The sequence below is a fragment of the Hippoglossus stenolepis genome, chromosome 6 (assembly GCF_022539355.2).
Source record: "Hippoglossus stenolepis isolate QCI-W04-F060 chromosome 6, HSTE1.2, whole genome shotgun sequence".
NCBI lineage: Eukaryota > Metazoa > Chordata > Actinopteri > Pleuronectiformes > Pleuronectidae > Hippoglossus > Hippoglossus stenolepis.
This window is the reverse complement of record NC_061488.1, coordinates 17,728,788-17,751,518: the sequence shown is the minus strand read 5'-3', so window position 1 is coordinate 17,751,518 and position 22,731 is coordinate 17,728,788. Positions and strand designations below refer to the sequence as shown.

General features: G+C 39.4%; 1 protein-coding gene across 9 annotated transcripts in view; it reads right to left on the bottom strand.

Moving 5' to 3' along the window:
* cacna1db (calcium channel, voltage-dependent, L type, alpha 1D subunit, b) overlaps window positions 1–22,731 on the bottom strand; it is a 75,569-nt gene that overhangs the window by 7,432 nt on the left and 45,406 nt on the right. For 6 of the 9 annotated variants that reach the window (XM_035159805.2, XM_035159809.2, XM_035159808.2 and 3 more), the window contains 24 exons: window positions 22,526–22,586; window positions 21,388–21,532; window positions 21,067–21,196; window positions 18,816–18,875; window positions 16,998–17,104; window positions 16,219–16,306; window positions 16,015–16,122; window positions 15,752–15,804; window positions 15,501–15,671; window positions 14,549–14,750; window positions 13,789–13,947; window positions 13,355–13,465; window positions 12,220–12,303; window positions 9,263–9,391; window positions 8,279–8,344; window positions 8,073–8,164; window positions 7,821–7,980; window positions 7,563–7,690; window positions 7,294–7,390; window positions 7,099–7,201; window positions 6,142–6,243; window positions 2,847–2,983; window positions 1,304–1,420; window positions 41–495 (listed from right to left, as the gene is read on the bottom strand). In XM_035159805.2, coding sequence (XP_035015696.2) covers window positions 41–495; window positions 1,304–1,420; window positions 2,847–2,983; window positions 6,142–6,243; window positions 7,099–7,201; window positions 7,294–7,390; window positions 7,563–7,690; window positions 7,821–7,980; window positions 8,073–8,164; window positions 8,279–8,344; window positions 9,263–9,391; window positions 12,220–12,303; window positions 13,355–13,465; window positions 13,789–13,947; window positions 14,549–14,750; window positions 15,501–15,671; window positions 15,752–15,804; window positions 16,015–16,122; window positions 16,219–16,306; window positions 16,998–17,104; window positions 18,816–18,875; window positions 21,067–21,196; window positions 21,388–21,532; window positions 22,526–22,586 — 3,065 coding nt within the window. Of the gene's footprint in view, window positions 1–40; window positions 496–1,303; window positions 1,421–2,846; window positions 2,984–6,141; window positions 6,244–7,098; window positions 7,202–7,293; window positions 7,391–7,562; window positions 7,691–7,820; window positions 7,981–8,072; window positions 8,165–8,278; window positions 8,345–9,262; window positions 9,392–12,219; window positions 12,304–13,354; window positions 13,466–13,788; window positions 13,948–14,548; window positions 14,751–15,500; window positions 15,672–15,751; window positions 15,805–16,014; window positions 16,123–16,218; window positions 16,307–16,997; window positions 17,105–18,667; window positions 18,728–18,815; window positions 18,876–21,066; window positions 21,197–21,387; window positions 21,533–22,525; window positions 22,587–22,731 lie in introns of all 9 variants that reach the window. The other 3 variants (XM_035159806.2, XM_035159814.2, XM_035159811.2) reach the window with 2 other exon arrangements.

Below are 22,731 nucleotides of genomic sequence, written 5' to 3'. Positions count from 1 at the left end.
CATAGTGACTATAGGTCAGACAGAGAACTGATCCACTGACCTCGTGGAATGTGACCTCACAGTCTTGTCATGCGCTCCTTTGCTGTGAGTGGATGCCGAGGACCCATTTTTGGTGGAGGACGGGCGGTCTCGTTTTAACAGACACCTCTGTTGCCTCACACTGGTCATGGAGAGAAGCGAGGGCACGTTGGCATTGTTGAGGTTGGCATTGGAGGGTATTGGCGATTGATTGCGGGTGGAATTACAATGAGGGGAATTATGCGGATGAGGGGGATGATAGTGATGATTGTACTGGATGGGTGAGGAGTTCATCTCTGTCTCTCCCTCCCTGTCATTGCTGCCGGCTCTCCTGCCAGTCTGGGTGGGCTCAGTGGAGGAGCTGCAGGAGAAGGTCAGGATCTGGAGCGGCCGTTGAGTGACGGTGGTCGGCTGAGAGGAGCCTTGCTGATCGCCACTGACATGGTTGACGTGGTTCCCAAACAAACTGCCATTACGCTGCACAAACCAATGAGGAAGGATACAACACAGCAAATCAAACACAGTAGGAGGTGACAGTTTAAATAGATCCTGACAACTTGGACCAGTGCCACTTATACACGGTAATCAATACATTTCACATAATTCTACAATAAGTAACACAATGATTCATTTAGAGGTTCTTATTTCATTTACTAAGATTCAAGTGCTGTTTCCATGCTGAACATTAGAGCCTGTCATTACAAAAAACGGTTGTTTAGTGTGTGTGCAGCTTATTTATCCTTATTTCCATGCACACACTGCAACCTCGTGAACATCCAGCATCAGCCATTATAATGTATGCTACTGAGGAGAAAACCTGTAATAATCCTTGATTCAGAACATAGTTTTAAATATTAAATCAAACATTTTGTCCATTTTCATGACAAGAAAAAGTTGTGTTTACACTTTTTATTCATCCTCTCTGTAGCTGAGCAGATCAAGACTTATTGGACACAAATAATTCCAATTAGGCGATTTAATCAAAGAAAAGAAAGTAAAGAAACAAAATACTTATATGTCAAGAAAAACAAAGGAGTTTGTGGATTCATTTAAGGTTTGATCAATAATGGAAAATATCAAATTTGAATGAGATTCTTCTTCTGTGTTGCTTTGATTCACTCTTTCTGATTTACTATAATATACAGCACATGAATCTTGACAGGGAGTTTCACTCTTTTGTGTCTCAGAAACTGGTCTGTTATTGTCAGTTGGTTCCACTAGGGAGAAACACCAAAATTAGAGATAAACCATAATTGTCTGACACGGGATCTTTGTGCATGTTTACCCTGTAGATCTCCTCCTCTTCCTCTCCATTAGCATCTACTAGCCCATCCTCCTGCAGGTCACATGATATGGCTCGACGGATCTCTGGTCCCATGTCATGCAGCGTGCGCAGGCCGGCCTGCAAAGAGAGCTGCTATGATACCAAACCAATCAGCCATTACAGGCTTTTTATCTATACTTACGTCTGGCGAAGAGGAAACTAAGTGATATTATTGGGAATTTGTTTGCAGGTGTATGAACGTGAGTGTGCTGCTTTTAAAGACAAGACAACAAGAACAACTTTAAAAGAGTGGCTTCACCCAAATGAAAAATAAACAAATATCTTCTCATTCAGTGTGGTTGTAAAAGGGTTTCATAGGATGTAACAATATTTCTATATTTAGAAACAGGTGTGGTGTATTTAGCTAACATGGATCATTTTGACACGTGTGTAAAACATAATGACAGGTTTAAAGCTAGCGGCGCCTGATTTCTGGACTCTCAGACTTCCTAAGTATTATTACATATGTTACTTGTTAGTTTTCTCCTTCTGAGAATGCTCTTTGACCTGTTAGATGGAGAGGTTCCCATCTTCAAGTAGGAAGCATGTTTTGAATTAGATGCCCCAATGTGTGATGTCATTTTATCTCAAGTTTTGGGCGTAAACAAGTTCCCTATATGAATGCTTGTCCGACACCGGCGACGGAGACTTCTGAATTGGCCGAGAACGTTTCCGTTTGTGCCGGTACCCGTCCTGACCTGTAACTTCTGTGTAATAAACCTTATTATACAAGCAAGAACGGTGTCCGCGGAGATTCCTTCATCATCATCTTCAACATCACTGCTGCTTAAATATACGACACACGACTAGTTCCAATTGAAACTTTACACAGTGTACTGTTTGCAGCTCTTTTGCAGTGAGATGTCATCCTGATCCCTAATATTTTGAATTGTATTTTCAATGCTGTGAGAACCATAAAACAACTTATATCCACCTTCATTGTTCTGTGGTGGAGACAGACTGATATTCACTTAACACATCAACTTTGTGTGGTGTGGCTATTAAAATCTATGTGATTAACCGATAGACTGGAAATAAAGATGGACGACACGTCTCCAATTGTCCAGGAATGAAGCCAAAATATCCTGGTTATGAACGCTGTCATCTTGTGTATTTGGAGCCAGAGTCTGCGCAGTAATGATTGGAGACGGAGCCGCGGTGGCAAGTTTCGTCAATAAGTTCAAACAAATTTAAACCAAACTTACCAGAAAGAATAACCCATAAACAAACTGAATTACTGAAAATGACAGAAGCCATCTTTGAGAAAATGTATTTGTTGTGTATTTTAACTTTTTTGTATGGTTCCTGTCCCATCTGCTATGACCACAGCAACCGGCCACCAGGTGGCGATCGAGACACTTTGGCCTCACTTTTGGGGAGCTGTTGGCCATGTTTAGATACAGTCTATGGATTAAACCAATAGTTGATATAAAGGCTGATATAAAGGTTTCAGCGACACAAACTTTCAATTTAATTAACATTCAGTCGTTGACACTTTACTCACTTGTAAAGCCATGGTGGTGTTCAGCCTCTCCCACGAGGGCCTTCCCACAAGACCTTGCTCTTTGCGCCTCTTGAATTTCCTGAAGTAGTCCTGTATCAGGAAGGTGGCATAGAACTTCCCCACTGTTACCTCGTCATCTGAGTGAACAGACCAGACACACCAAAGCCTCCCAGATCAACACCACAGAACCTGAGTACCACAACACCTCAACACTGAAACGCTCTTTTAACAAAATCTCTCAATGGAGACGTCACCCACTACAATCAAACAGTCTAAGAAACAAACAGGGAGAAGACTATATCTTGACAGTGAGACAAAATACTTCTGTACCAATCAAAATGAAATTAATGGCAAGACACGTTAACTCTCAAAATGCAGCATCATCATAAATGTCTAGTCAAGGAGACCCTAGTTGAAGAGATCAACAGATACCAGCACTCAAACCACTTCCATGACGTCTCCTGAGCAAATTGAAGAAACTGTGGTCTATGACTTAACTGCAAGTAACACGATGTGCCACCCACTGCTATGTATCACAAGTCAGGTCATGAGTTACTGTTGTGATGACACAAATAATGTTTTAAATCTACAGGTGGAGCTGAGTGTTAGTATTGGCACACACACACACACACACACATCTTTACCACACTGAGCCATAAGAAAACAGTCATATTCACTGTTAGTTCAACTAAATCTCACCAGCTCCTAACTCACACACCACTGCCACATTATAAGTCAACTGTAGAATTGACCACAGTTATTGTCAGAGACAGGGATGTGTGTGTGTTTGTATCCCAGACAAACAACATGATCTGTAGCGAGAAGCACATGCAAGAAGGCAGCAAAGTAAAGTAGTCTGGAGAAGCAGCGATGGTCAAACACGCAGCTCCCGTCACAGAGGAGAACACAGAAACTACATTAAGCCAGAGAGCAAGCTGTGACCACAAACACACACACACACACACTCTCTCACACACTCTGCCATGCAGGGAGGCTAATCAAGCGTTGGTCTGATTCCCTCAGATAAAGATGTTTCTAAGCACTGGGGAGAGGCTCTTGAAAAAAAAGTGGCTGAATCACAGTGTGTATGAAATGTGTTTTTTTTTTCTTTCCTCATCACGTTTACTTGATTCGTTTTTAGCTGGAGAGGAATCGAGTAAAGGTGGTGGATGTAAAGTGGGATAGATGCTTAAAGATGGACTCATCATTTTTTCCAGTGAATCAAATAGAGCATGGAGCTTGATCTGATGTTGATCCATCTTCAAACACCGAACACATTTCTCTACAACACCCAACACAGCCAGACAGGAACTACAAAAGCCTCTGTTCAGAAAGCAAACCTTTTTTCACTTTGAGCCAGTGATATTTTAGGATTGCGTTTAACTGACTTAGTTGAGTAGATGGTGAGAAAATATTTTATGTTTTTTAAATAATGCATCAATCTGATGTGGACAGATCAACATACATAATGTTCTTTCCCCAAAAGTGAAAGAAGCAGATTCTGTTTCTGGACAGAGGCAGGTGAAGTTTTTAAGCCAGGTATCAGTCGTTTCATGCCACCAGACTAAAACAGAACTGCTCCAAAGAGCTCAGGACGGCAGAAAGAGAAAAGAAGAAAGGCCAGCGACAGTCACTGAAAGCAGAGGAAGCTTTGGAAGAGCGAGGCTTGGCAGAAAAGTTTTTAAAAAAGAAAGAGAAAGAGAGAGGGGTTAGCAAACTAATGCACACAGAGACATGCAGTCGAAATTAAATTTGACAAGTTCTAACAGCAGAGCGGAAGCAGAGCATATGTCTGGGAGGGCAGTGGAAAAACTTTCAAAGCAATGCTATTTTGAGGCTCGCGTGTGTGTGTGTCGTCAGTCTGTCAATATACACTCCATGACAAATCAACCTCAGTTCGTAGGAAACAGGATGTAAACATCTGATTATGATATGTGGAATGTTTTTGCACAACTGACAGAAAAACCATATGATCATATTCAGCAGTTTTCTTTTTGGTATTTTTAATTCTAAATGTTATGTAATCATGAATTAAACATATAATGGCACATCATACAGACAGAAAATCTGTTAAAAGAAGTGGTTTTGCATATATATATATATGTGAACATATTAAAGCAATGTGCAAGCTTGTACTGTAGATACATATAACATACATGAGACAGGGGACAGACATGGCACTGGTTGTGGCCACATGCAACAAAATGTTTTAATTCTTGTTTTATGCAGCCTGTTCTTACTTTCTCTTTTAACTGCTAGTATGTGACACTTACCTTCAAAAATAAGATTCGCTGCAGGATGCCGTAATACCCTAAGTTACAGAACTAAAGGATTTAGAAAGTAATTTAAATATCTCACTGTGATGTATTTGTGCTGTTGTGCATTTATTGTTATCAATGTGTTCTGAAAGTATGTGGTCACTGCTGGCTGCACAATCAATTGTCTTTCTGGGATAATCAAGATACCTTAAACCTTGAACCTTGAACTACTGTTCAAACAAATGTATTTTCTCTTGCAACCACTCTCAACAGTTGAAGCATAAAATGAATATATACAAATAAAAGCAGCCTATGTATAACCCTCTTAGCATAAGGTGTGTGCATATCCAAATCTGATGAACTCTGACAAAACCAGCTAGAAGTTCACTCCCACCTAGTTTAACAAATTGATCAAAGAAACTAAAGTCCAAGGGGTTTTTAAGATGATTGTAAGAACGAGGCCTCAGCACAGACTGAAAACTTCATGAGTTTAGGTTTCATAAACGATTAAAAACATCAGCGCTAAATGTACAGTACACAGCTTTGTTTTTTTTAACAGGTAGAGGAAGAGACACTGAAGAACCACAGCCAGAGATGACTGATAAACAAAACTGTGGAACAGCAGCTCAACTGTGACTGACTGACAGTGATAAGGAGAGTTTCTGTGAACTGAAGGGAAAGGAAATGGCAGCAGTCGAGTTTGTTCCCCTTGCTATCTCATTTGGTTGGCTGTGGTCGGCATTTCTCAAACCTTTGCTGAATTGAGAAATGCAAAAACAGGATGATGAAGGCATCTGAATGATCAAGCAACAAAAATTTTGTTTTGTCAGCAACAAAATTTACACTCTGTTCATTTGGACCCTCAAAAGGAAAAGCAGTCTAGGTAATGGATGGATGGAGCTTAGAGAGCAGTGGTTTTAGCTGTATGTCAGGGAAATGTTAATGCAAAGCAGCACATATTCAAATCAAGTGAGTGATAGAGTGAGGCCACAGTTTGAACTCTGAATAATGGTGATGATGATGTAATGACCACTGACCGCCTGCTGGGGGAACAACTTGGTCCAGCAGCTTCATGCTGGTCCTCTTCCAGATTTTTTTTATCACAGCTCTGAGCTCCTCATTGGCTTGCTCCAGATTTCCTGGAAAATGGCAGGAAAATGTGAGAAATGTAACTGGGGGGTAATTTTGGCTAAAAGCACCATTGACTGAAAAGCACACAATTGAATGTACAGTCGCTCTCTTTCACCAACACACACGATCACACAACACACACAACATCAGACAGAGGAAGTTACAATAAAGATTAAGAGCAGAACACTCCACAAATGCTGATGCAACTGTATTGGATGTCTACAGCTCCCTCTTGTGGCAAGATGTGGGCTGAGCATACGCACACCCTGACCACAAAAAGGCCAAGACACAGGCACTGCTGAGAATGAAGGACTATTACAGGAAAGGGGAGTGTAGCAGGATGTGATATGTATTCAAAAGATAGACTTTCTTGCATGCCAATCTACTAAAGCCACTTTATTCATGACCTCTACAGTCATTGTGGATCATGGGTAAACAACGGACCGAACAACTACCACTCACAATAACTTCATCATTACTCCTTTTGTTTCTCTTAAATTACTTTGTCTTTTTTACCTACATGGCTGGAAGCTGCACAAGGACACTGTTCAAAAGTCGTAATCAAAGAAATTTTTTTTTACTTTTAGCCTTGTTCTGATCTTACCAGCTATTGCAATAATTTATAAATGTTGTATTTGATCTTGTTTTTACTCCTTTCTCATCTGTAACATTTTATACTTTTGTACTGTGCTCTTCAAATTGCTTGTAACTGTTTCCTATTGGTTGCCTTCGATTTGAATCGTTGTAACGTTGTAACTGTGTTTTGAAAGGTGCTATATGAATAAAGTTTATAATAATAATATCAATAATAATAATAGTTTTTTACTGCATCTCCTGGCAACAAACCAATAGTTCAGACTCACCCTCAGTCTTAATCTTGAGAGCAGTGCGGACCAGAGCAAACAAAGTGGCGTTAAACATGACAGTCCCGTCACTGTTCAGGGGCATGTTCATCGCCACCAGACGCTGCAACAGGATTCAAAGTACAGATCAATAATGAAGGCATCAAATGTGAAGTGAGTTCTGTGAAACTTATTTATCTACATGTCTAAACCCACCTTACAGGCCACCCTGTGTGGGCAGAGCTTGCCAAAGCCCAGTGGAGGCTGGATCCTCCTCAGCAGAGTCACCACGTCGAGGTGCTTTATCCTGCCCCTGACAACAGCATGGAGTCAAATAAAAGCTGTTACACCACAGAGAATAGTTTTTATTTACCACCAAACCGTTTATACTGATGCAAATATTTCTTCATAGTATTGAGAATACAGGAGAAATAACGGGAGAAACTATTTTTAGTTTTTTCCAAAAATGGGTCCTTTGCACTCACTTGGCTTCAGGATCGTATTCAGACCAGACCCGTTTAAACTCATCCAGGTGATGCGGCCCCAGAATAGACCAATCACGGGTCAGATAGTCAAAGTTATCCATGATGACAGCCACGAACAAATTGATGATCTGAAAAAAGAACGTGCAACATATTTTAGCCGTTTTAGTCATATCTAATCCTATACAGCAATATGAGAGCTGAGGTCCGAGCTGAAACATCACTGGCACGGTGAAGCACAGTGAAACATGTGAGGATTACCAGAAAAGCACAGAGCATGTAGAAGCTGATGAAGTAGATAATGGCAAAACTGCTGCCGCACGTTCTCTCCTCTCCGGGGTTGTAGTCGGACTCTGGGTCACACAGCTTCCCAGGCAGACAGGCCAGCATGATCTCCTGCCAGGCCTCACCTGTAGCACACCTGACATAGAACAATAATGTATTGACTATAAGAATGTATGGTCACTTAAAATGGCTTGTAACCAACAATTGGAGCTTCGCAAACACAAACACCTGAAGAGCATCAGGACAGCTTGAGGAAAAGTTTGAAAGTTGTTGTTGCGGTTGATTTGTGTTCCATCCACCATGGCTATTTTACCAAACACCTGATGGCAGACAGAGAAATGCCGTCCACAGAATCAGTCAGCTTGCTCTCAAATGACCCTGCAGTGTATCTGGTCAAGTTTTGCTGTAATTTTGAAAAACTGATAACATTTCACCTGCATTCCTATTACAGCATATATGAAGAACAACATGGCGATCAGGAGTGCAACATAGGGAAGAGCCTGGGTGAGAAAAAAGAAAGAGTCAGACTCCAAATGATGCACATTATCAAACCACAATTACAGCACAAGATCCACTGATAACAAATTGTCTGGTTAAATCTACATTAGACCCCAAATGATATAGATTTTTAGGGGTCAATGTCAATTCCAATTTTTGTGAGAAAAATTTGGATACCCATAACTATCTGATATATATATCATTTTGGCAAGGGTTCCTAAGATGTTGTTATCAAACGCTTAAGACATAGAGATTTAATTATTTAATTTAGGTTTGATATTTTACAGTTTTAAACTTTATCACAAATAACTATAAGTAAATTATCAAATACACAAATGTAAGCACTTATATCTCAAATGTTCATTACAACAGGCTAATTTCTATTTTATTTATGGCACTTATCTGTATTTTTCTTTTTATGTATGTACTGTACGTATGCCAGAATGAATTAGCTGCCTTGTCCTCTGCTGATTTCACCCTTTTTATCACATGGGCTCCATTTAGTTGCAAAGACAAATTTCCATGCAAGTGGACATGAAAGATTTTCTATTGATTCTATTCAATTCGGTTCAATTCTATTGTATTCTGTTCTATTCTACATATATCTTAGTTTAATTCAGGGAGATATTAGCACCAGACTCAAATCTCCAGATATTCTGAAGCACTGTGCAGTGTTTTTGTGCCTGATAAGCCTTAAAACTCATATCTATGTTATTCAAGCTGGATTTTCAGGTTTATCATGTTTTCATCTTCTTATTTTTACCACCCACACCAACAAAGAACTTTGTGTTTCCTTAATGTTGTGTTAATCTGAAACCGTTCTTAAGGCTTGATGTTCTGGCTTAAATCGAAATGAACTCGCCAATTATAACTGCAGATTCAAGAAGGATTTCTACTGGCTGCTTATCTTACGATCTCACCTGGAAAGACTTGATGAAGGTCCACAGCAGAGTCCTGATGCCCTCCCCTCTGCTCAGCAGTTTGACCAATCGCATCACTCTGAACAGGCGGAAGAAGGTGATGGAGATGCGAGCACTGTCCTCTGTGTTCTGAGGTGGAGGAGGTGAAAGGGGATTACAAAAATGCAGAAGGAGGAGACATCTTGTACCGCTCATTGATTCATGCAGTCAGTCATACATGCATTCTTCATGACAAATATTAGCTCACAAGCATTGTATTAATATGATGACATATTCTAGATTGTGATCTTTCTCCATCTCTGCAATGACAAAAAATCGACATGCACGCAGAGATGACTGTGTCTTGAATAGCATGCCATTAACAGACCTGGACTGACACATACACTACAGTTAACTCTGAACAACTGATTAAAAACAAGCAACATACAGAATTAACAGAAACAAACCAAAAGACAAACTGTAACAGATTTTTTTACACCTTATACAAGCACCAAGATGGATCTTTTCCTGTTTTGTTGTTACAATACAAACACACAAGACCCTCAAAGCAGTGCAATGTCCACACAATGCTGGTCACCTGACGGCAAACACTCAGAGAAGCTATGCTGAAATGACCAAATAACCAAACAGTGTTGCTGTTCACCCGGTGGTCATGCCATGCACCCAGACAGGACAACACGTCAGCTGAATGAAAGTGGAACCAAAATGCAACAAACCAGATGGAGTTGAGAAAAACGAGACTTTAACAAACACCGAGAGTTCAGTCACAAACCCTCATGTTTTATTGAATAACTGAAATCAGAGGTTCTGGAAGAAAGTATCTCAATGATTTCGGCGGTAAGTGACTGACAGAGAGTGACAACGGAAAGATCTTGACACTTTCAGTTTACCATTAACACAAAAGGAAAGGGTGACGGGATTTAATAAAGGAAGGGGGGGGTACTTCTTACCCCTGGCTCCACTATCACCTTGACGACAGGAATGGCTGCCGACTTGAAATCAAAAGCCTAAGGTTAATCCAAGTTACACAAACCAGCTGTGCAGCACCAGAACGTTCAGGGGTCAGTGCTGCTGCAAATATTATCTCATATCAACGATATCTTTGACCTATTTAACAGGTTATCACACGAAAAACACTTCACTTACACACAGCACCATTTCAAATTCATCCCACGGACAAGAACATCATGTGGTAAAGCCCACCAAAGCTTTACCACATCATCTCAGCACTGACAGACATGAGAGGCAAGTGTACGACTGTGAAATGAAACTGTAGTTTAACTGAACAACAATAAGGAGAAGACACTGATACACATGATCATATTGTTTGTTTTGTTTTATCATTACTAATGTCTTCGTACAAGTTCCCTGAATACATCTGACATTTTAACAAATGATTTTGGAATCTGTGCTGTATGTAATCCAATATCTAAGATACTCAACTGGTTTCTATTTATTTCAAATTATGCAATATTTCAGTGACATTGTAGTTTTAATGGCAAAGCTGAAATCCCTTTCTGTTGCTGTCTGACAATCAAATTTGACACTTAAAAGTCAAATAATTTTAAATAAACATCATGTGAACAATTGTATTCTCTTTAACATTGGGTAAATTATGTGATATTTCCAAATCTAGAGGTTGTGTACAAAATCTACAGGAAATGACATTAAGATATATAATCAATTTAAAAGAATGAATACACTGGTATTGTTTGACTCCGCACAGCACAGCACCTACCAGTAGATGGGGTACTGACATACTGTCAGGGGATATTTTCCCTTTAGCTGTAACTCAAATGTCACATTTATTTTGTACATTAGAACGTTTCCTAAAATCTGATCATAAATAGTGAGTTTCTCCTCAGACATTCATTCAAAACAAGTGACTGAACAGGAAAAACAAACACCTTCACACAGACAAGCCTTCAACAAGCATGGAGTCAAACCAGGACAGAGTGGCCTTTCCAGCATCACAGCAGATTCAAAGAGATAACAAGCAAAACAATCTGGCCCAAATTCGTAACGCTGCTTAACAAACTGAATTTTCTTGTTACTAAAACGGGCTCAGAAGTACAATTTCATATGTTAATCTACACAAGGTATTTTTTTGTGGCAGTCATATGTGCGAACATTAGTAGTTTGATATATTCTTAAAAGTTTGACTTTAATTTGTTCTCAACATTTCAAACTTATTAATGATATGCAAAATTTAAAATAAAAAGGCTCCTCTGATTTAGTTTAACTTTATTCTCAACATTTATGGAAAACAATTCTTGAAATTAAAAATGAGAAAAAATCTTTCTCTTGCAATTATATTTTTACTTTAACGTACAATGTGTAACTTTGTCAGCTTGGGTCTCTCAATCAAAAGAATAACTAAAGACCTCAAAGCAGTGTGGGATCATGGGAGTTATTGTCTTCACCACCATTGCCGATCAAAATCTACCTGACACGACTCAGGAACATGTACATGGATGATGTAACTAACTGGCTAACTGGCTTCTGAGGTGTTTTTCCATTGTCATACATCGTTTGCACCGGAAGTTATACCAGAGATGGGTAAAACCATGGGAGAGGTGGATATGACACAATTAAATGGCGACCAGTATGAAACAACCTGTTAGCTTGAATAAAATTTAGTACTTCTCTGGGTTTAAATGTTGTTGGAAACATTCTGGATAATGCACAAGTTAACAAAATGTATAACATGAGTCTATATTTAAGCCTGACCCAATACTTTAATGCAGAGTGTGTCATGCCTCTCATAATACGAAATACCACATTAGTTAACCAATTTCACTGCATCATGAGAGGGTGGTTTTATGCCAAATGTAAAGACCATTAGTTTAGCTATTCAAATATTGTGATTTTGAAAGCAGCTCTGATGCTAGAGCAAGGCCCCCTCAGATGGGACGGTCACAGTAAGACTGTATGATGTGTGATAAATGACTACTTACATTGATCTCAGTGATGGCAATGTCAACCACGCTACCCACAACAATTAAGGCATCAAACGTGTTCCATGCATCAGCAAAATAGTTCTGAGAGCACAAGCAACAAAGACACACAGAAAAAAAGAAAGAGAGAGACAACAGAGAAAGCAAGAGAAGGAAGAGGAGGTAACAAAAAATAAAGAAAAGAATTATGACAGATAGAAAGGCGAGAACATCAAAAAGTTGTGTTTTAACAGAGTGAGGTTGAAAGTCAAATCCTTCCTGCCACTGATTCTGTGAGAGTCTAACATGTTTAATTTACAGAGATATTCTTCACTTATTCCATATCTTAAATGAACTGTCTGTCCTATTTTTCTAATTTCTACTCTGACTGATAGAGTGGCAGGTTGTAAGAAATTATCACCGCAGTCTTAAAACTAAACAATTCAACACGATTGAATCAGTATAGACGAGTAAATTAATGTGATGCCTATGAAGCCATATCGTAGTTGTAGTGGATGGGCATTTTTCCAGCTCGTTTGCGTGTATTAAGTCTGTGGTGCTTATCAACTATAAATCAGATTCAGCAGAATTCAAGAGTAGAAACTTGATCAAGCCGACTTAAAAAGATAAATCAAAATTAGGACAGGGAGTAAGGGAAGGAGGAAAGGTGTGAAGGAAAGAAAACAGGAGAGCGGCAGCAGCAATGGGAGAGCAGGAAGAGTTTTACATACGGACGTCTTTCTACCTGGCTGAGTATGATGTCGACAACACTGCCAATCACCACCAGGGCGTCGAAGACGTTCCAGGCGTCCCCGACATAACCCTGAATACGGCAGCATGCACAGCCAGCAGGAGAGGAGGGGTTGAGAGGTTGCGGGAGAAGTGAAGGGTGAGGATGAGGAGAAAATGGCGGTGGAGTCACAGCCGGTGTGGCAAAGAGCCCACGAGTGAGCAGCGTCAAGGAGAACCAGAGGGGAGGGAAGAGAGACAGGAAGAGTGGATGAGGGCTGGGTTAAAAGGGAAAGGGAGATCTAAAGGAGAAAAGTCTGAACAGGAGGCTTTAAGGAACAATACATATATATATATATATATACATGTATATGTAGGTACAGGAGAGGAGAGGAGAGGAGAGGAGAGGAGAGGAGAGGAGACTTACTCTGGGTTTGAAGGCGATGAGCTTGAGGATCATCTCCACTGTGAAAACTCCAGTAAAGACCATGTTGAGGACGTCCATGGCGTAATTAAAAAGATGAGACTGACCATGGTGCTGGAAAGAGACAGGCTGATCAGTGACTGATAGATACTGTATGTAGTCTAACTGTATGTGTATACTGGTCTCCATCATCTATTTAAACTCAGATAAATCTGATAACAGAGAGTTCGTTAAACTCATAACTGCAAACAAGATTATATTTATAAGTTATATTTTGATGTATGTATTCAGATCATAAGGTATGAATTGCATGTAGCATTGAGGGATTTATAAAATAAATCATCCTTTACATCAATAGACTTGAATTAATCATCAACTGACCCCATCAGCTAGTTTATGTTCATTTTCTAAAAGGGCCAAAGAGAGAAAACACTTACCTGTATAGACAGACACAAGGTGTTGAGGATGATCAGGACAAACATGACGTATTCAAACCCAGTGGAGTTGACCACATACCAGAACTTGTACTGGTAGGGGTTTTTGGGGATGTAGCGTCGCAGAGGACGAGCTTTAAGAGCGTATTCCACACACTGACGCTGCGGTGGTCATGAGAGCAGGTATGAAGAGACAGAGACAAGGACACTCAGCAACAAAGGGATATAAAACATAGTTTCTTTGTATGTTGTGATAAAGATTCTGATTGTATATGAATTGAGGCATTTTCAGCAGACTATACGTATGTAAATCGTAGACTGTATATAGAGATGGACGATGCATCTTCACTTCCTCCCACTATCCAGAAATTAAGCCCAAATATCCCTGATACGAGCGTTGCCACCTTAGGTATCGAGGTCCCTCCGATACACGCACTGGACTGATCGCGAGTCAGTCTCAGCTGTCAATAATGATTTATTTTAGTTTTTATAGCATCAAATAAGAAATTAAAACCAAATATCAGTGTGATAAGAACTACCTAAAATTACCATCTTTGAGAAAAAGTCATTGAACATGTACTTTGACTTTTTATTTTGGTCCATGTCCCATCTCTTAACATGGAGGAGGCAGGGTTTATGACCTCTACTGTAGCCAGCCACCAGATGAGGATCAAGACACATTAAGGGAGCAGTCATCTCGAACATCTTTATACAAAGTCTTTGATCTATTCAACACACACACACTAATACACACACACTGTACCTGGTTCTTGTCCAGCTCACAGTTCTTGTACTCCTTCTCCCCCTGCTCCTGGAAGGTGACGATAACGAAACCAACAAAGATGTTCATCATGAAGAAGGCAATGATGATGATGTAGATGATGAAGAAGATGGAGATCTCGATGCGGTAGTTGTAGATGGGACCCATGTTCTCTTTATTGGAGTCGATGGCCTTGTACAACAGTCTGCAGGGACGCATAACAAAGAAAGTCAAGTCAAGATGGTGGACAGTATTTAACTATATCAACTCTGCATATGTACTTTGTGTAAAAGAAATAAATACTCCAGGATGCTGGAAGTAGGGGTTCTGAGGGGGCTGCAGTAACCCCTACTGGCAAGGGGCTGTAACTGCAGTAAAGTTTACAAAACAAATACATAAAAAAAAAAGCGTAGTCGAGGTTTAACATGTTAGTATTTTATAATCTTTACAATATTTTTTCCTGTTTTAGAATATTTACTATATTTTTATGTTGACTATCTGATGCTCGAATGTATAATATGATGTAGACTACGTGAGGCGTGATCTGACAGGATCATGAATTCTAGTTTGTAGTAACAGTGGGTTGGATATGTCTCTGAATAGAACCTCTGATTAATGTAACTGCCCTAAAGCCAGGTTTGCCTGTTGTTTTGTTAAATGTTCTTAAACTGGTATAGAATATTTTGGGCAATTCATATTAATAAAAAAATCATGAATGATACATTGCATTTAATAAGAAAACATTATACAGTCTTTCTGGCAACAGCCCCAACTCTGACTGACTTCCCTGTAAATTCTTCATGCCTGCTCAAGTTTGTAGCAACAGAACATTTTCATTCAGACAGAGATAAAAGTGAATAATTATCAATCATTAAATAAATACAGAGTCTTGCTGTTATTCTCTTATAATGATAGTCTAATCTGAGTTGTGCCTCAGACCCAGAGCGGAACTTACGTGGGCCATCCTTCAAAGGTGGAGACGGTGAAGAGTGCCATCATGGCCATGAGGACATTGTCAAAGTTGAAGTCACTGTTGTGCCAGATCCTCTCCTTCACCATGGGCATCACCGTGTGCATCGCCGTGTGTATCGCCGTGTCCCCATTGTTGTAAAGAATGTATGTACCCCTGAGATTTAAAGACGAAACTTTAAACACACAGAGATGCTCAGGCAAATACACAGAGCTGGAGAGAGAAAACAAACTCACTTGCACTCCTCCGGGCTGGACTTTGCATCATCTGTGCATCGATAAAATTTCCCCTTTATTAAAACAACAACAGAGAAAGTCAGAGGATTTAGAAAGTCAGAGGCTTAATTTTTTTCACTTTTTTCAACTTCTATACAACTATTTGATGTTTTACAAAAGAAGAACCAGTTGATTTGCACATCCAGAGAGGCAGCAGTTTCTACATCAGGTGTGACCCAATTACCCTCTATCACATTTTCCCTCAACGCATTTCTGCAATGTACCTTAAAGAGCTGTACACCGATACAAGCGAACATAAACTGCAGCAGGGTGGTGACAATCATGATATTGCCGATGGTCCTGATCGCCACAAACACACACTGGACCACATGCTGAAAGAGACACACAATAATTCGAAGTTAATAGGAATAGTGTGTAGCAACCATAGAGATACACACTGCACTGTGTTGTATTATTTTCATTCTGACCTTGAGTCCCTTGGCTCTGTTGATGGCCCTGAGTGGACGGAGGACTCTGAGAACACGGAGAATCTTCACTACGGAGATAGCAGAGGACCTGTGGAAGACGCAAACACACACCAGAGGATCTAGCAGAGCTTTCCAATTTCACACTTTTGTAACTGTACTTTGAAAAGGGTAGTAAACTAAAAGTACGTCCCCTGACAGCTCATCTCTTTTCACCTAGAACAGAGTTTAGTTTAAGTTAAAAAGTAACATTGTTTGTTTGAATACATTTTTTTTTCACTTCTCCTGTATTTCATATCTAGTGTTTATTTTGTTCTGTAGGTTTCCATGTCCTACTTGTTTCATACTGAAACACAGCAGCAACAGTAAAATGTGATTCATACTCATCACAGCACAAGCTGAGCTTCAGTTATTGGACTTTTTCTTGACAGAGTGACTTCCAAGAGTCCTGCTTTTCTGTCCTCGCAGTGACAACGAGACACGATAAAGGCCGAGAAGAGGCCATAAAGACATCCAGCACATAAGTTAAACAACAGTTAAACAACATGTTAATTAGAGAGCTTCCGATATGCTGGTTGGTACCTTTAAAAAGAGACATCTTAACAGTATATTCCTGTTTTCAGTCTCTGTGGTAAGCTAAGCTAATCAGCTGCAGTTTCATTTTTAATGAAAAGACACGAGATAAGATAAGATAAGATAAGATAAGATAAGATAAGATAAGATAGTGAAAAGTTAAGTCAAGACAATAACCTGTTACTGGTGAGTAACTGAATGATACTTACTGAATGCCGAATGACACCAGAGACACACCAACGACCAGCAGGTCTAAAAGGTTGAAGTAGTTTCTACAGAAAGCTCCTTTATGAAAGAACGCTCCGAATGCCGTCATCTGGACACATGGACAGAGGATAGACTTAAACGTCAGGACTGGAGAAGACACATCTGCCATTCAACACATTCACACAGAGACAGTCAGGCTGAAATGGGATTTTGACTCTAACAATGATTTTAATGATCTGTTACCAATTCTTTTTACAATATTCATTTTCAAAAGAATATTGTATTTGAACCAAAATTTTAGTTGTTAAATTATCCTTTTAAGTTCAAATAAATGTTTTCAATTTAAAACATTAGACTTAAAGACAACAGTGTAGAATGCGATCTGAGCTGCAATTTCGTACTAAAATCAAACTATATTGATTATGTTACAGTTTTTCAGTAACTAAATAAATATTATATTAATTATTATGTTGAAAGTTACATTAGTTTAAAGCAATACTTCTATTTCTTACTATTGTTTGGTTAAATACTTAAACAATTAAAAAGACTGGATTCACAATAACAAATGCTACAATTTGAAAGATATTGTGGTCAGCCACAACACACACACACACACACACACACACACACACACACACACACACACACACACACACACACACACACACACACACACACACACACACACACACACACACACACACACACACACACACACACACACACGTTTGTACTTCAATCTAAGTGAGGACACTCATTGGCATAATGCATTCCCTAGCCCCCTACCCTAATCTTAACCATCCAAACTAAACGCCAAACACAACCCTAACCCAAACCCTGATCTATACCTAATTCTAACCCTAACCCTAAAACCAAGTCAACAGTCCATTAAAGGTTCACAAAGTGAGGACCGGCCAAAATGTCCTCACTTTCCCATAATGTCCTCACTCCATAGGTTGTGTGCTCAAACTGGTCCTCACAAAGATATCTGTACAAGAGCACACACACACACACACACAACTAAACCGATTATAAACAATTCAAAATGTTCAGACAAGGCAGGTCAAAAGCCACTAAACTAATTTCTGATGCAGATTAAGCCAGAAACAGCACTGAAACAGAGCCCTTAATCTTCTTCTGATATAATTTTTTTTTTAACTTAAACCATAATACATAAGGATTAACCTGTTGGGGGCATGCAGACAGCAAAAGGGGTAAAGCAAGAGGACTGAATTCTAACAGTAAAGATAATGTTTGTGGATTTCTTTAGAAATACTCTTTGAAAGTGCATTAAGCAAAAAAAACAAACAGGTAAATATAAGGACGGGGCAAAGGGACGTAAAGTTTAAGGCTATTTTCAAGTCTCTCTACAGTTCAGAATATTTCAAATTTAACGTCTTTCTTTTTGAAAAAAATGTCATATGGTAAACTGGTCGAGGATGAAGGTTGGGGGGGGAAGTGGGCTGTGATGGAAAAGTGACTGACAGACAAAGAAAATATCTGACAAAAAACATACGAGCTTCACGTTGACAGATTGGCGCCATGACAACACGACAAGCAGGCAGCCATTTTACTTTAAAAAATATCGAGACAAAAATGAGGGGAGAGAGGATGTGTTCACCAAGCTCGGAAGAAATGGGTTGTTACCGAGGCAGCACAAAGAGTTTTTTACCTTAATAAGGATCTCAAATGTAAACATACTAGTGAAGACATAGTCTGCATAGCCTAGGATCTGAGGAGGCAATAAGAGTGACATAAGCACGCAGGGTTACTGAAGCTCTACCCAGCACAGCACAACACAGCACGCAAAGGACATTTACCTTCAACAGGATCTCAACAGTAAAGATTGCGGTGAAAGCATAGTCAAAATAACCAAGTATCTGCAAGAGGTAATGCACAAGTTCGAGTCATTGCAGGAAAACAGCCCAGTGAATGAGCTATCAAATACTGTAGAAGAGCTGGAGATACAGTAAGAGTCAAACACAGATAATACATCAATTCATTCCTACATATCGAAGCTGCACTAGGTAATTTTTTATGTAAACATGTACAACTCACACACCAACCCTGCCTCCTCTCTGTTGCCTAAATTAAATTCTTAAAGGAGACATATTACACTTTTGCAGTTTTTCTTTCCTCTTTCTTTTCCTCTAGTTTGTTTGTCAAGAGTCTTCAAACACTTGAAATGGGAGCCCTATAGAGACAGAAGCTCAAACCAAACGTTTCAGACAAAGGCTGAAAAGAGGAGCTGCAGCAACAGGCAGTATGAGGAAAGTAAAAAATGTTACCTTTCCAATAATACAATTATGGATACTGAATATAAACCTAATATGCCTCTTTTAAGTTTGTGAACAGTAGGGGCAGGTTTTCTCTGAGCAAAGAGTGTGTGAATAAAGATTTTATATAGACAATTTTAAAATCACAGACTTGCCAAAGGTACATTTTCAGCCTACAGTTCTAGGGTTGTTGTTTTTTAAATCAGAGGAGGTATTTGTGCCAAGCCATGCTTTGAACAGCTGTGAGCAGTCAAGTGTTTTTATCTGGTAAAGTTGTTTATATTGATAATGTGTTGGAAATGTCCAAATGTACAAACCACAGTAAAAGTCTGTGACCAAATGCTGTTTTCATCTCAAAGATTTTTTTTCTTCTATTCACACTATCCCTCTCAGAAATATTTTTAAATTCCACCAACTTAAGAGTGCACTAGCTGAATATGTCCATACACATATAGTTGATATTAGTCAAGTTTTATATATAAGATATACGAAAAGCACTGCTGATAAAGCTCCACTAACTTAAGTGATGAGTAAACAGTCAAATTAAAATTACATCTGAAAGTACAAACAGGAAAACATGACTGAAACAAAAACCAAAAAGACATAGGTAGAAGCTACAAATGTACTTAGAGCTGAACACAGATACTTTACTAAAAGAGCTTTCCCTCTAATCTCCAGCAGAGACACGCACGAGCTGATCTGCTGTGCACACAGCAAGGAGGAGACGTCACAGCTTGGCTGTGGTTGGCCCTCCTGCCACGCAGGACCGCAGCGGTGCAGCTCACTGTGGTTATATCTCCTGCTGTGAGGCTGTCGTAGCAACACATGTCATCACGGCTTGGCTTGGCTCGGCGCAGCGAATGCACATGTAGGACCACGTCTGTTATGAGCACTTTGTTGTCAACACATTACATAACTTCTGAGTGAAGAAATCCTGAAATGTACCAGCTGCTAACATTAGAAATTGCCTAGTGCAGCTTGTTTTTGTTTGTAGAAATGTAAGTACACATAATTATAACAATGTAACATGATGGTAACGTGTATTATGCAGAATGCAGTGCTGTGAAGCAGTGATATTAGTAAGGAAGCAAAACATTTTCAGACCAGAACCTGTTTATAGAGATGGACGTCATGACTGCTCTCCAAAAGTGAGGCCAAAACCTCATGATCACCCCCTGGTGGCTGACGGCAGTATGGGTCATAACCCTTCCTCCTCCATGTTAGTGAATGACGAATAGTACATTATAAATATATTCTTCTCAAAGATGGTTTCCGTCATTTAAGGTCGTTCTTATCATACGGCTGTGTGTCCAAGTGTTTTTCCAGTAAATTTGGTTTTAATTAGTTATTTGATGCTATAGAAATGGGGAGAAATGTCATCATGGACAGCTGAGATTGATTTGTTATTGGACAATTAATGTAGGTCACAGGTATAACTAAATAAACATGACTTCCCAGCAAATGTTAATACTTTTTTAGTGTAAAATTTCACATTGTTTGAGTTACTTCCCGTAGGCCTTTTTCACAGTAGATATTTTGACCTGTCAAAGCACAAGTGTCCCTAAAAACAATGACAATTGCTCTGTTTTTTCAGTAAGCCATGCTAGTGTGACAACCCTGACAGTGACGCAAATAAAGGGGATTCAGTCATTGTTAATATTATTATTTGTACCTGTACTTTTTATGTCAAGATATCTGCACGTCAGCCAGTTGTCAGCTACAGTGACTTCCACATATAAGTGGAACAGCCTTTCAGGGATATTAAAGTCTGCAGTGCCTGTGGTTTTTTACGTACAATATTGCGAGCAGAGAAGTTGCGTATGGGGTCCTCGGCAGCCAGAGAGACAGAACTGAGCATGATGAAGACCAGGATGAGGTTGGTAAAGATCTGATGGTTGATCAGCTTATGGCAGAACACACGAAACCTAAAGGGAGAGAAATAAAAAGAGGAGGGAGAAAAAGGCACAGAGTACATAACATAAGTATTACATATTTTTAGCCTTTTTTTATTTCCAAATTTTTGCGACTGCTATTTTTTATTTAAAAGTTGTTTTTTTTACACACTGAAACAGGTTGAGTGTCAAGTTCCTGTGCCAAAGCATCGTGCCTGACTCACGGGTTTTTGCTGCTGAAGATGAAGAAGGCGCTGCCCTCCGGGATGGGTGGAGTCTTCTCCTTGATAGTGAGTTCAGAAAGCCTCTGGGGGCGGGGTCCAGGGGCCACTTCTGGAAGCTCTTCATTATCATGGTCAACGTTACACACTTTGACAGAAACAGAGTTATTTATTATTCGAATGTGATAACAATCCGACTGTTTTATTTGTCGATATGTTACTGAGGCTTAGAGCAAATGAAAATGTTGATTCATTGTAGATAATTTTTACAAAAAAAGAAGTAGAATTGTGTACATGAATTGAGTTGTTATTACCTCAGCCAAGTAGGTGAGGTTTTGATCTGCGTTTGTTAGCAGGATTATGCAAAAACTACTCAACCGATTTCCATGAAATAGAGGGGTGGGGCTTGACCCAAGGAACAAACCACTACATTTTGGTGTGGATGGGGAAGGGGGCAGATCCAGAATAATTCTCACAGAATAATTAATTTAGCTTGTTGAAAACAATCAGCCATGTTCAGGGATCTAAAATTTATGAGAATGCGCAATTTGGTGATCCACATAAAATCCTGGATCTAAATTTAAATGAGGGTTCAAGGGGACTGTTGGGCCTTGGTGGAAGTATACACTCCTCTAAATGCCATTCAAGTTGAAAATATGCTGTGAAAGTTGTATCTAACTGCACAAACTAATTTCTAAATGAAGGATCACCAAAATCTAATAACTAATATAGAAGGGCACTCCATACCTGACCAAATTTCTGGATCTGCTCCAAAATTGAATGGGTTCTTCCATGGGTCCGGCTCCACCCATCCACAAATTTCATGGAAATCAATTGAACAAACAACATAACCGCCTTGGCAGAGGAAATAGTTATTTCCCAAGCTCTTCCCCTTTTAATAAATACAGCTGATTTGAAATCCAGTATCCAGTGCATATGTTTGTTTAGTAGTGCACAATACAATATTCAAAGAGGACAAGACTTCAGGGAGGTTTTGCTCCTTGTCTGTACTAAATGTGCTCTTAAACTCAAGTAGAATTTGACATATTTATTTATTTATTTTCAGCAAATTTGCTCTCAATACCATTGGGGCTGCTTAAGTCATTAAACACTGGATAAACAACAGTAGAAACAGTTTTACCTGGCGAGTCGATGGCAGGATACAACTCTTTGTCTTCCTCTAGCATGGCGTCTGCTGGCATCTATAGATTGAGATTAGGTTATTCTTTTTGAAAATGTACACTTTCTGAGATGAAAACTAGATCAATGATTCAGATATGTGGTCACGATTTGACAATGTATCAGTAAAATCATACAATTTCCAAGATTCATGCAGAAAAACTCAAG